The sequence below is a fragment of the Mya arenaria genome, chromosome 16 (genome assembly GCF_026914265.1).
Source record: "Mya arenaria isolate MELC-2E11 chromosome 16, ASM2691426v1".
Taxonomy (NCBI): Eukaryota; Metazoa; Mollusca; class Bivalvia; order Myida; family Myidae; genus Mya; species Mya arenaria.
The window spans coordinates 6,278,273-6,293,237 of NC_069137.1; the positions used below are offsets into that span (position 1 = coordinate 6,278,273).

The following is a 14,965-nucleotide window of genomic DNA, read 5'->3' on the forward strand; positions in this document are numbered from 1 at the left end:
CGTAGTTTGTAACTCACGACGTTATGAATTTGGAAACTCAGATAAGATAAGGCCGAATTAATTATATGTTTAACGCAACCAGGCCGTTTTATTTTGGGGTCTCAAAAACCGAGAAAATAAAAACTACTGAACTATCTACATAAAGAAAAGAAAATATGCATTAATTAGCTTCATTGATAATCAGGGAAATCCAAAAGAATGTCCCGTGCGGTTGTAAAAAAATAAATGTGGCCCCAGTTTTAAACATAAAATTTCTACAGTATGGCCACAACCGAACAATTGGATCGACCGAGGATTACATTTAGAACATTTTAGATAATATAAAGCAACCACATTTTTAGGCGCTTCACAGAAGCCTTAATCAACGCCAGAGGACATGCTTTACGTTGCTGTAGTAGTAAGCCTTCTTGTTGGCGATTCTAAAGGTACAATTTAATTTTTGTTTTAAAAGTTGTTTTTCATTGCTTAATAGAAAAATCGATATGAGTGATGTCATTTAGTGATCATATACACATTGTTCGGTGTGCTTAATGATAGTAAAGAATAATTATAATATTTTTCAGGAAAATTAACTCAGTAAAAAGTATGTTGCCATGTTTCGCTTTGAAATATTCCTGTTAACAACGGTTGTAATGGTACAAGATATGTCATTTGTGCCGATTACATCACTATGTGTTCACTTATGCATGTTAGACAAAACTATATCAACCTTACAGGCTTGTTGTGCCTGAAATGCAACGATGTTGCCCAGCCCAGACATTGTACTACCGTCGTTGAATGTCCGCAGTTTGAGGTATGTTAGAAAAATGTCTGCAATTTGACGTAAGAATATTGCAAACCGTACAACCGTCACTTTGTTTCTACAATGATAGGTAAGAAAATTTGTTAATCGAACAATCGTCTCTAAATGTCTGCACTCCGACGTAAGTAGATTTGCTAATAGTTCAACTGTCGCTAAATGTATGCAATCCGTTGTAGGTATATTTGCTAATCGTACTACCATCAATAGATGTCTGTTATCGGACGTAAGTAGATTTGCTTATTGTACCACCGTCGCTTTATGTTTGCAATTCGTCGTTAGTAAAATGTCTGGAATCCGACGTTAGAAGATTTATTTTTATCGTAGAGCCGTCGTTATATGCCGGCAATCTTAGGTAAATATATTTGCTAATCGTACAACCGTCGCTTATTGTCTGCAATCCGACGTAAGTAAATTTGCTATTCGTACAACCGTCGCTTAATGTCCACAAACCGACCTAATAAAAGTTGCTATTAGTACAACCTTCGCTAAATGTCTGCAATCTGACGTAATGTTTTTACTAATCGTACAACCGTCGCTTAATGTCCGCAGTTCGATGTAAGTAGATTTGCTTATCGTACAGCCGTCGTCAAAAGTATGCAGTTTAACGTTAGCTGCTCCGTCAATTATTCAACCGTTGCTGAAAAGCGGCAGTATGACATTAGTAGGTTACATAATGAAACGACCATTGGTGAATGACTGCAGTTGAACGTACGGAGCGTTGTGTGATATACGGCCACCTTTAAATGTCCGCAATAAGACGTACTTAAGCTTGCTTTTTAAACGGCCATATTTAAATGTCCGCAGTTTGAGACACGCTGACTGTCTTATTAAATGACCATCGTTGAATGTCCGCAATTTGACGTACGTATATTTTATACTATTCGGCTTTTCCTTTAGTTCATTGTATGTTTTGTTAATTGTACAGGCGTCCTTTAATGGCCGATTTTTTACGTAATAGGTTTTTCTAATTAAAGTAATTAAAGAGCTGCCGTACGTTTGGCAATTATAGACGCAACTTTATTATAACCGTCCTTGAATTTTATTTAGACTCTAGGTCAGAGTTTTGTATAACCGTTTGTGACTGTTCACAGAAGAACGTAAGTATTTTTGTAAATTATTTAGCTGTTGCGGAATCATAGCCAGACAAACGTTGTTCTGCTTATAATTCGAGTACAGCCGTCTTTGAAAGACCTTTATTTTAAGTGATATTATTTGATGTGCACTGGCTGTTTGAAGCAAACGTTATTAGATTTGCTTATCGTACAACGGTCGTAGCGTGTCCGCAATCTGAAGTTAAAAGTTTTACTAATCATACAGCGTTTAAATGGTGCAACCGTTGTTGAACGCCTATGATAACATGCCATGAAAAGCTCAACTGTTCATCAAACAAGAAAATCCAGATATTTTCTTTGTTTTGATGTCGTGCCATGCATGTGTTTGTTGAGTTGCAAAATCATTTCCATAACTAACTGCCTTGTCCTTGCTTTCAATCCGATTGAGACACATTTACGCTTTCAAATAATATCGTTTTTCGTGATAATTCGTCATGGTTTAGTATCTGTTTAAGGTTAATCTTTTCAGGTATGTTACACTGAGCGATCTGTAAACGATATAGGAGAAGCTAGTTATGTATTAGGCTGTTCACCTGGAAATGTAAGTACCGTTGCAATTGATAGAGACGTACTTTCTTAAGAGTCTCACAACTAACACTTTCCATTAGCGCCCCTCAAACCCTATCCTGTTGCAATTTTAGATAATAGGCGCAATATTTCGAAAGTTATCTTTAATAGACAAACAATTGTTCATCATGGTAAATTTATGAAATTGGGTAAATGTTAAAAGCGAAGATCAAGGTCGGAATTGAAAAAATATCTTAAGGCATTTCCCAACTTAAATTCATCTTCTTCTCTCGTGTCTTTGTTTTATGAATATCTTGCTTTCGGTCATTAAGCCACTTTTATACGATGTCAGCCAGTTTATAAAGGGTAAGCTTTAGGTACTAATTTAGACAAGGGTAGATTCTAAATAAGATGAAATGTGAAATGTATGGCGCCAATTTCCGGAAGTAGTTATTTTATATCCATTTCAGACTTGCACCAACATAACCTCAACTTCCCAGTTCAGCCGATGTACTCACTGCTGCGATTCAAAGTTATGTAACAATAAAGCGTGTGGTGAACCGGGTAAGGTTTCAGCACACATTGTATAGATTGTTACGGTGAACCGGGTAAGGTTTCAGCACACATTGTATCGATGGTTTCGGTGAACCGTGTCAGATTTAGGTACACGTCGTATCGATTGTTTTAGTGAACCGGGGAAGATTTTAATTATTGGCGTCATCCATGGTACTTATTTTTTTCGTAACACTGCATTTTAAATTTGACTGACAAAATCTAGTTTAAATGAGTATGCATGAGGCAGTGGAGAAAGCTCTTTTTCCAGTGAAATTGCATGTTAACATTAATAACTCTTCTATAACCCCAAACTGTTAGTTGTCTTCACAGGCGAGTGGTCTGTTTAGATGTTTTAAAATGTGTACTCATACGGTGACTCGAGTTCAATTAGAAATTTCATCAGAATACTTTTTTCTACAGGAAACATTACTGTCATTAGTACGGATATAAGTGCATAGTTTTCGCAACGGTTTCTTGCGGTACCAATGAAACTACTTCATCAATTATTTATGGCTTTGTTATATAGATTTAAGTCCACATTCCTGTGTTGATGGACCTATTTAGTCCATGCGATTCAAAATATTTTTTTGTTGTGAGAGGGTAAGATTAAATCACACGTACTAAATGATAATAGGGGTATATTTGAACCATAACTATTTGAACCATAACTGTTATATGTGAAACGAAATGGGCTTACAATCGATACAACGTTTTCAGGATACCCTGCCGACAGAGGCCTTATTTGCTACAGCTGCCGTGATCCGGTACCAGCCGGCAGATGTCACAATATTGACTTTTGTAGGAAGGGAGAGGTAAATACAATAGTATACTTAAGTTTACAAATATTGGCTCAAATATATAACCCCTGTATCGAGCGAACAATAGGTTAAGACTTCTTCCTCTGCTCCGGAAACAAATGATTGATACTCATTATTGCACACACCATTTTTAAAGTTCATGGATTTTGAAATTTAATAATCATATAAAATTTTATAAACTCAAATCTTTGCTTAATGTATTTAATTACACGATGTTATACATCTTACGCTTCTTAAACATGTCACTTGACCCGTTTCTTTGTAACGATTTACAAAAGCTTTTTCGTGAAATAATGCTGGATTAAGACCTGTTTTGTGCGCCTGTTATTGTTGGCTACTTTCCTTATTGCTATAATATTTTCTTACGTCTTTATCGATGTTTACGGAGTTGTTTTATCTGTGTTCATGTATTAAAAAGTTCCAAAATGAACAAATAATATTCATGCATTCACTTTTAAAACAAAACAGGTTATTCCATAAAACGATGCAAACTTTTTTCTGCAGGAATGTAGCGTTGAAGGAAAACAGCTCTTTGGAACGACCGTTTTCACCTCTCGGTGCCAAAATACTTTTGTAAGTGTGTTAATTTCGTATTTATATGGAAATGCATGTACCTTGTCAAAATAAACTTAAGTGGTGGAAGTTCCATGGTTCTTTAACGTGGTAATATAGTACACTCAATAGCCATCTATTAGTCATTAATACAATGAAATATTACGCTACAAGCCAAGTCAAACAATCAATCATTAACGATGCTAAGAGGCAAAATGTAAGGGCCTTAACTGCACTCCTGACATTAACCCTACATGCATACGTAAAATGAAATAGCAAAGTAGTCGGCATACTCAATTATTACCGGTTGATGAAATTGGTTAATGTGCTTAAACGTAAGTGAGACAGTTTCTGTTTCTATTTGAAGGCAGTTACCCCCATATGTATTGTAGTTGTAAGTCTTTTAGTTGGTATTCACAGCAGTTGTGTTGGTGCCGCGGGGAGCATTCTTAACTTTTAGAATGTAGAAATGCTTTAAAAACGAGTGCGTGTATCATTACAAATGCGCTATGAATATCTACCAGCCTGTAAATTTGATTTTAGTGGATTTTAGGATGCCGTTCATATCGAAATCCGTTTGCGCAAGTGTAAACTGAATTTTTGGTAGTTCCAATATAAGGCTGGTAGATGTGCCACTGCTTAAACATGCTAATGTTCTACTTGGGTTACTTAAGTTTTCAAAGAAATGCATCTCATTAGGACAGCTTGGCAGTGCATGGCAGTTTTTTGTTTTATTTGGTGTATTACGTTGTTGTGTGTACTTTGGTAAGTCCGTTGCGATATAGACAGCAAATGCATGTTAAAGCGCACACAGGAACTAGCATAATACATTATAAGGATTTCTGCAGCTGCCACTTTACAAAACATGACGAATGCATAACGTCACACTCTACACAGTCTCCTAGCCGTGAGAACATCAGTGCTTATAGCGCTATGATTGACAACTTTATTTTACCTTTAGTTATTGTTGTGTTGTATGTCAAGTTTTGCATGGATAGTATATCATATTTGTTGGACCTTTAATCAGGATGATGTTTAAATTTTTTGATTATTTGTCCTGTTCCTTTAGTTTAAATTGTATAATTAAACATTTATTAACTGTTGCTGAAACAATCTGTTTTGATAAAAAAAGTCGTTGATCGTATTAATCTGTTCGGTTATTTCAATCAAAATACCATAAAAGTAAACGCGAGTTTATACCATTCTCAATACTGGTCCTACCAATATACTTTCATTTAAGGCTTGTGAGACTCACCATTCTGGTGGTGTACTGGTCGGTAAGCGAGACTATTTCAAAGAAAGATCTTACGACGTCCATGACTGTGACTCGTGCTGTAACGCCGACCTTTGCAATCAGCAATGCTTCGCACAGATACAAGGTGGGTTTAAGATGCCATAGGTTAAAACGTTTGTTTCATTGACAACGATTGTGTAGAAAGTGATATAAGCTTAGGACCAGTCACTCTCGTTAACACTACCACTCAAACCATCATATTATGGAAATCGAACACGTCAATGTTACATTCAAATGGACAAGACACAAAATGATCCCAAATTCGGCAAATACAAATGGGCCTAGATAAGTTTATGCGAGCTAGTATGAGGCCGATGATTCATCATTTTACAAGATTGAAAGACTTAACTCAGCAATCATGTGTCTGCGGAGTGCCCTAGTTAAAAATTGTATCATCCGGTGTCTAGTCTCATTTAATAAACAATGGTTAAAACAAGTTGACAAAAATAAAGATAGAAACTATTTCAAATGTAAACAAATTGTAACTCTTAGATAAAGACCACGTGAATTTGTTAATTATCACATCATACGCGTATTGTCAGGATAAACTGCAGACGTCAAAGGGAGGTAAGGTTGTCCGGTTAGCGCAGTGGTTAGCGCACTCGCTTCTCACCTAGGCAACCCGGGTTCGATTCCCGGCTTGGGCGCATGTGAGTTTGGTTTGTGGTCACCAAGCCGGACAAGTGGGTTTTCTCCGGGTTCCCCGGTTTCCCCCACAACACAAGACCACACTCTCGCGTAAAATCGTTCCAACGAGAGTGATTAATATAATGTTGTAATAAGTTGTTTCACAATCGTTTTAAAATGAATATGTATAAACTTAAGGGAGGTAACTGCTGTGTGGAAATTGGATATTTGAACAACTGCTACGTACATAAACATACATCAGAGTAGCATAGACCTTTAAGTTCCTCTGTTTGTCGATATTTCACTGAGGTATACAACACATTTTTGAGCTAACAATTTCATACCATATAACGGAAAACAGTGCGTCGGATGAAGTAACAATACAATAGCAGTCAGGTTTAGCATTGTCACAGGCAGACAAATATCACAATTGAATTCATAATTCTTCTAAGTAAATGGAGAATGGTCAGGATGGGGTTCGTGGGGAGTTTGCGACCAGACATGCGGTCAAGGTACCCAGCGAAGATCAAGAACATGCAGTAGTCCCCCACCAAGCGAAGGAGGTCGTAATTGCACAGGATCAGATATTGGAACACGATCCTGCAATATTGTACATTGTCCAAGTAAGGGTTAAGATTTCTTTACCGTGTTTTGTGTTTTGCGGAAATACTATTGACACTATTTTTGCAGTATGCTTAGTTATGCAAGAGAGAATGATTTTTTTCGAAAAACATACCAAAATCATGATTTGAATAAGATCAAATTGTACTATTCTAAGTGTGAAATTACTGTGTTTATGTGTAAAGACTGTCATATTCGAGATTGTACTGCATTTATTTATAAATACTGGTTTACAGTCATCTTAAAGCCAAATTATGAATGTACAATGGTAATTTTAAATGCGATGCTTGATGATATTGTTAAATTTGCAACTTATCGTTAAAAATGATAGGTAGATTATGATACTTATCAATGGGTATTTTTTTTAACGATTAATTAAGATAAGTTAAAATTTGCATTACATGAGTCATCGTACATATATTCATCACACATTGAAATTGACATCAGGAAAAAATAACATTTTGTAAAATAAAATGCGAACATTCCAGTGTACTAGATCATTTGTTTTGCTCGATTGCGATCTATATACACATGTTAAAATAAGATATATACCACGTATCAAGCGTACTTATCCAAATCAGTATAACACTCGAAACATCTCAAATACAAAATGCAATGTTGTGTAAAAATACTTTTTGTTCTATAGCTATAGAATCATTTGAGCAATTCTGACTTGATTTGTCTGCCGTCATTACTGTTATATCAAATCAATACACATAGTCAGGGCGCTAGGCCAACACTCTAAAATATAGCAAATCCGGTGAAACCTGTTCCTCAGTGTATTAATTCACAAAATATATTGTCAACGTCATACGCAGTAATAATCATTAAAGTGCATACTGTAATCAATAGATAAGAGTATGGCATATTTCTATCTAAAACAAATGTTTGTCGATATTTCACTGAGGTATACAACACATTTTTGGGCTAACAATTTCATACCTTATAACGGAAAACAGTGCGTCGGATGAAGTAACAATACAATAGCAGTCAGGTCTAGCATTGTCACAGGCAGACAAATATCACAATTGAATTCATAATTCTTCTTAGTAAATGGAGAATGGTCGGGATGGGGTTCGTGGGGAGTTTGCGACCAGACATGCGGTCAAGGTACCCAGCGAAGATCAAGAACATGTAGTAGTCCCCCACCAAGCGAAGGAGGTCGTAATTGCACAGGATCAGATATTGGAACACGATCCTGCAATATTGTACATTGTCCAAGTAAGGGTTAAGATTTCTTTACCGTGTTTTGTGTTTTGCTGAAATACTATTGATACTATTTTTGCAGTATGCTTAGTTTTGCAAGAGTGAATGATTATTTTTCGAAAAACATACCAAAATCATGATTTGAAAAAGATCAAATTGAACTATTCTAAGTGTGAAATGAATGTGTTTATGTGTAGAGACTGTCATATTCAAGATTGTACTGCATTTATTTATAAATACTGGTTTACAGTCATCTTAAAGCCGAATTATGAATTTACAATGGTCATTTTAAATGCGATGCTTGATGATATTGTAAAATTTGCAATTTATCTTTAAAAATGATAGGTAGATTATGATACTTATCAATGGGTATTATTTTAAACGATTAATTAAGATTACTTAAAATATGCATTAAATGAGTCATCGTACACATATTCATCACACATTGAAATTGACATCAGGAACAATAAACATTTTGTAAAATAAAATGCGAACATTCCAGTGTACTAGATCATTTGTTTTGCTCGATTGCGATTTATATACACACATGTTAAAATAAGATATATACCACGTATCAAGCGTACTTATCCAAATCAGTATAACACTCGAAACATCTCAAATACAAAATGCAATGTTATGTAAAAATATGTTTTTGTTCTATAGCTATAGAATCATTTGAGCAATTCTGACTTGATTTGTCTGCCGTCATTACTGTTATACCAAATCAATACACATTGTCAGGGCGCTAGGCCAACACTCTAAAATATAACAAATCCGGTGAAACCGGTTCCTCAGTGTATTAATTCACAAAATATATTGTCAACGTCATACGCCACAATAACCATAAAAGTGCATACTGTAATCAATAGATAAGAGTATGGCATATTTCTATCTAAAACATATGGAAATAAAAGGTTAATACACGGCGCCCTTGTGCCTTCTATCCATAGTTGGCCACCTGAATCGTTATGTCCCATGGGCAATTACCAATCTAGTATGCCATTTAGAACAGACGGTATTTAGGTGCCATGTATTAACCGCTGAATATCATAACCAAGTTATATTGATTATACATTTCTTAATATATCTTGTTAAATGAAAATGTAACTGCAAAAGACTCTTGTTCTTGATATTTCTGTTCGGATAACAGGTAATGGCGGCTGGGGCCAATGGTCAGACTGGTTTGCTGGTTGTGGAAGTCAAACGAGGACAAGGGCATGCGATAATCCAACTCCTGAATTTGGAGGTCAGAACTGTACTGGGAACGCGACCGACACTACAAATAGCACAGGAAATGTGTGCACATGTACGACATTCAAACTATGTTTTAACTAAATTCTGCATAACAGTCATGACGTCAATAGCATAGTCAAGTTGAATACAGATAAACTAAGCAAAAGACGTATTTATTACAATTGAAAAGGTACATCTTACTGATATCGATAGTTGGATCATAAATATTGAAAGCACAGCAGCTCTAATTGTTGTTGTTGTTCAATACATTGTTGAAGCGTATCCGTGTACAAATTGCAGCGTATGCCGATTGCTCTGAGATACATAAAGCTCACCCAGACCTTCCTTCTTCAATCTATACCATCACAACCTGGAACACAAGTAGTCAAGCGAAGGTTGTCTGTGATATGGATACGGACGGAGGGGGGTGGACGGTAACGTATATGGTTTTATGTCTAACTAGGAATTGATGCTTTGAAGTCGAATGAGTTTGAATATTATTTCTTTCAAACAGTTATTACATGGTGATTTAGATCAGGTAATAAATTGGTCTGTATCTCTTCGAAGTTCCCATTGCTGGAAATATCAGTTATTTTTCAGATAACATTCAGAAGACAAAACGTTTTCTAATTAGGATTGTTTTTAATTGTTTTCGGTGTAACTATTTGGTGTATGTAATAAGTTCCTTCGTAGGACATCACGTTCAACTATCAACTGCCTTATCGATGAAATATATAACCCGAAGCCTTATTGATTAAATATGTCCATGGCAAAATCAGATTATATGACTTGTTTTGAGGATCATCTGGAGTTAGCCTTTTTATAATTGCCTTGCACATGTGTGAGGTATTATGTCCGTTGCATAAACGATTTTAAGATATGATTAATAGCCCGAAAGTGCCCTAAATTTTAACTTAATATTCGTTTGCACTTAAACTTTAAGTTAACTTTCTTTGGCAATTAAAGACCATAATCTGTATTTAGGATCGAACAAATTTGTCTTAAAGATTGTCGAACGGCTCTAAACAACAATTTAAATAATCCGAGATAAGTCAACAAATCTCAACTTGTTGTCGAACAACGGATCATAGACCTTACTAACATATCTGAACTTTAAGCGATAGAAGTGTACATTTCCAACTATTTTCTCAAATTATACAAGACGCAGTTAGCAATTCGAAAATGCGAGTTTATTACTAAATGCATCTAGTAAAGAAGTAGAAATGTCGAGTGCCGAAGTCGAATTTCCAGTATTTATGTCGAAATTTCGACAGACCTTCATCGAGGTTTTTAACCGCCATTTATGCGCCCCGAATTATATAAATTGTGTTTCACTTCGTTGTGGCGCTGATTGATATTTAGGTTCTGACATTGTATATTTATTCGGTTAAATGTTTCATATACCCAATATGTTTCCAGGTTTTTCAGCACCGCGTAAATGGAAGTGTCGATTTCTACCGGAACTTCTCTTCTTATGAGGCCGGGTTTGGTTCTCCTAGTGGGGAGTTCTGGCTAGGTAAGATCTCTGTAGATAATTATTAGACAGAGTACAATATCAAAGCCTGACTGATGGCCCGTTATCGTGAACAGTTAAACGTGTGGTTTACGGGAATATGTCGCACAAAGTGATGATGCATGCATAACGAATTCATCATATAACAAACCTTCAGTTGTCGACACGTTGGAAATAAATATAATTTTGTATATACCTACACATCATCCTGCATAAATACTTATACTGTAATTGTAATGTTATATCCCTTGAATTTATCATTTATCAACTTACATATACGAATGTGTTTCACATACTAGGGTTGTCCCTGATGCATGAGATGACGTCACGGACCACCAACGAGTTACGAATCGACATACAAAGAGCTAATGGAGGCCTCGGCTATGTAGTTTACCCAAAGTTCAGAATAGAAGCCGCCCCAACATACATATTGCGAATTGGAACCAAAACAGACTACGGCGGAAGTTAGTCATATTGTCAGATTAATACACACACGAATACACAACGATAAATTAAAGCTTTTATCAGCGCTGATTTCTGTATATGAACCTAATTAAGGTCGATCAAGCCTTTATGCATTTTGAAACAAACAGAGCTTGAATGACGTATCACTTACATTGATCAGTAACAAAGGTAAAAAACAGCTATTTAATAAAACACTTCCTTTGCTCACTGGGTTTAAATTTTGACCTTCACCGAATGTAAACTTTCGGTTCCCGGTAATGCTCGTTAGTGTAACTAGATACGCGTCATGAACGAAATAAAATACAAAATTTCAAATTTAATTGCACCGATAGCTCCCGATAAACCGCCTAAAAGGCTATGCTTGTGATGTTTTGCCTACCAGGTATCCGTGTCGATCATATTAAATCTGGAAAATGACGTTATGAGGCACGTTCTTATCTTTGTCGAGCAGTCATCATACTCGTCATCACGGACCATGATAAGCTCACGGGTTGAAACAATAATAATTTTTGCTAGAACGAGTTTCTATAGTAAACTTCATATTGTAATATGCTTATTATTGTATTTTTAAACGGTACCATAATATCGTAAATATATCACTTTTATGATGACGTTGAATAAGAAACGTTTCCTAAAACAATGATATAATTATTATAAATTTGGCCATCTTGTTAAAGTACGAATGCCACCTAATCGTAAAATCGGTAACTTTGCTTTGATATTGTAGTCATATCGCAAGTTTAATTGAAAGTATTTTTTTGAGATTCAATTTCTCTTTGATTGGCGTCCCCAACGTTTTCGTTTGTTAATAAATATGTAACATAATTACTAATGGATATTTATATAAAAAGTTGTTTTACTGTACGATCGTTGATAAAAGTAATAGTATTTTTATTTTAATATCCGACAACCCGTATAATTATATAATGAATGCTTGGACCCGGCCAAAACAGTATAACTACTTTAAAATTTTCAGTTACATCTGCGGCTGCTGATTATCTCACGCAAACAAACGATGGAGGGGCTGTTAATATGGCGTTTTCCACCTTTGATAGGGATAATGACCTACGAAGTGGCAGTAACTGTGCTTCTTCTTATCACGGAGCGTGGTGGTACAATGATTGCTATCAATACGCGAACTTGAACGGAGAGTATCTGACGCCTGGGACAGACTCGAGCTCTTCAATGTCGTTTGATAAGCATGTGTCTTTAAAAACCAGTAGAATGATGTTCAGAACCACGTGACGTTGTAGAAAAAAAATCTACCAAATTATATCAGAGTAAAAAATTTCATTGTTTAATGCTACTAATAAAAGATTACTGTAGAATTGTTATGTATATGTTGCAAATAGCCGACGCTTAGAATTAGTTACACACCATTAAAACCAAGCAACGACATAAATTGATTTTGATACATTTAAAATGTCAGTCTCAAATTTGACTCACAAGATTAGGGAATATGGATACTTAACTCGATTGGATTTACGACGTTCTGTTAAACACACAGCAGTCTGAAAGGCATAACTCAAAACATTTTAAAGTTAAGAAAGTAACATTAATCTCGATTATTTTCCTTGAATATTGTTCAGCAGTAACACCAAAGAAGAGCTGATATAATGGAAAACATAGGGACAAGCATAGTTTAAATACGATCCCTGTGCAGAAGTAAAAGATGAAGGTCTGTGTAAGAATTGCTTGATGTTGACTGACCAAAAACTAACACCATTGTTAAATTAGAAGGTTGATAAAGAATGGTTTGAAATTTGTCTTATATATTGAATAAAAGTTTATCTAAATTTTAAATTCAGCTTTATGAACTAAATTAGTCTATGTTTGATTTGTAAGTAATTAAAACCATTGTGAACAGGTTGTTACTAATGTATAGGGAAAATGTATTAGAAATGAGACTGATTGAATGAATGATTAGGATATTTACAGAAAAAAAGAAACAAAAACATTTATTGGCTCCAACAAAGGGAAATGAATTGTTATCTCTTCCGATACGGGAAATCCATCAATAAATTGCAACGGATATTTGTTTCACAAAATCTACACAATTATCCAAGAAATGGACTCGAAATTATATTAGCAAAAAGCAACGTTATATATGTTATCAGCAATAATTTGATTTAATGGCACACTTTTAAGATAAATTGGCAATTGCTTTGGCAGAAAATTGCAGTTATACTATATGCATTGATATATCTCGGGTCTGTTGGAATTAACCCTCCTGCTGTTGATCAGAGTCTTAGTATTTTCCATTGGATACTGCGCTTGTCCCTGTAATTTCGGATGTATTATGAACGTGGCTTATTGTTTTAATGTATTTGTATGGATATGAACTATGTATGAGTGTAAGATATACATAATGAAACATGTGTACCATGTTTGAGTGTCTTCTTTTTGTTTTTGTCGGCACAAATACTCACATATTAGAAAGAAAACAAGTAGAATTGGGCGTTACCTTTTTATATTTACTACAACGCTATTCACCTATAAGGCGCGCTATTTATTGAACGTTGTCCGTGACAACATGATACAAAACAGTTACGTCATCCGCAACTCTCGCGATTGAAATTACTCGAACAACGGAAAATAGAAATTTATTTGAGGCTTAACAGTGAGGTTGTGCATACAAACTGATTAAATTTACATTTTACTGATCGTTCCAGGGCGGTACTTAACAATCCTTGATAAACACACCTAGTTTTTACCTAGTACTCGTATATATGCACTGTGCTGTTTGTGGAGTTTTGTGCTTTTGTTCCATGTTACTTGTTCGTGTTTTTTCTTTGTTTTCTATGTCTTAGGAGTTTACCCCTTGCCATTAAACGGGGTTTATGTTTTAACTTTCGGCTACTGTGCTTGTTTATGTAGTTTTTCATATAAATATTAAACAGAAACACATTAAAGAAAACTTTCAAAATGAACACTTTAAAACTATAGAACAGTTACACGGCAAAGAATACATTTCAATACAAACACTTTAATTCTACTGTACAGCAGTTAAACAGTGGAGATATCGGGCTGATATGAAACATGTTGACAGTCGTGGCCGTGAAAGGTTGTCAACATCCGGTCGTGTATTCGAGATATAAAACAACATGGATATCATCGGACTATCTATTACAAGGACAAATATTGTCAACATCCGCTCGGGTATTCAAGATATAAAACAGCATATATATGATCGGAAAATCTATTACGAGGACAAATATTGTCAACATCCGGTCGTGTATTCGAGATATAAAACAACATGGATATGATCCGACAATCTATTACAAAGACTAATTTTGTCAACATCCGGTGTGTATTTGAGGTATACAACAACATGGTTTTGATCGGACAATCTATTTCTAGGACTATTTTTGTCAACATCCGGTCGTGAATTCGAGATATAAAACAACATGGATTTGGTCGGACAAGCTATTTCTAGGCTTTATTTTGTCAACAGCCGGTCGTGTATTCGAGATAAAGAGCAACATGGATATCATCGGCCAATCTATTACAAGGGATAATTTTGTCAACATCCGGTCGTGTATTCGAGATATAGAGCAACATGGATATCATCGGGCAATCTATTACAAGGGATAATTTTGTCAACATCCGGTCGTGTATTCGAGATATAGAGCAACAGGGATATCATCGGACAATCTATTT

The 14,965-nt window shown here is 35.4% G+C and overlaps 1 protein-coding gene and 1 long non-coding RNA gene across 2 annotated transcripts; both read left to right on the forward strand.

Annotated features, from left to right (window-relative positions):
• The first annotated feature begins 2,891 nt into the window (after positions 1–2,891).
• Positions 2,892–5,712, forward strand: LOC128221877 (uncharacterized). The gene is made up of 4 exons (XR_008259014.1): positions 2,892–2,985; positions 3,694–3,788; positions 4,299–4,367; positions 5,587–5,712. It is a non-coding gene; the product is annotated as an uncharacterized LOC128221877 (long non-coding RNA).
• A 738-nt stretch (positions 5,713–6,450) lies between these two features.
• Positions 6,451–11,309, forward strand: LOC128222391 (coadhesin-like). Its single transcript, XM_052931367.1, has 7 exons — positions 6,451–6,469; positions 6,720–6,890; positions 7,939–8,109; positions 9,245–9,340; positions 9,628–9,761; positions 10,747–10,843; positions 11,140–11,309. The coding sequence occupies exons 1-7, from the start codon at positions 6,451–6,453 to the stop codon at positions 11,307–11,309; spliced, it is 858 nt and encodes a 285-aa protein (XP_052787327.1).
• The last annotated feature ends 3,656 nt before the right edge of the window (positions 11,310–14,965 follow it).

What these genes read in the sequence shown, in the direction of transcription:
- LOC128222391 (XM_052931367.1), top strand. An exon ending in CAATATTGTACATTGTCCAA is followed by an intron (nt 8,110 to 9,244) that starts GTAAGGGTTAAG and finishes TTCGGATAACAG; the next exon opens with GTAATGGCGGCTGGGGCCAA. An exon ending in TAGTGGGGAGTTCTGGCTAG is followed by an intron (nt 10,844 to 11,139) that starts GTAAGATCTCTG and finishes TTCACATACTAG; the next exon opens with GGTTGTCCCTGATGCATGAG.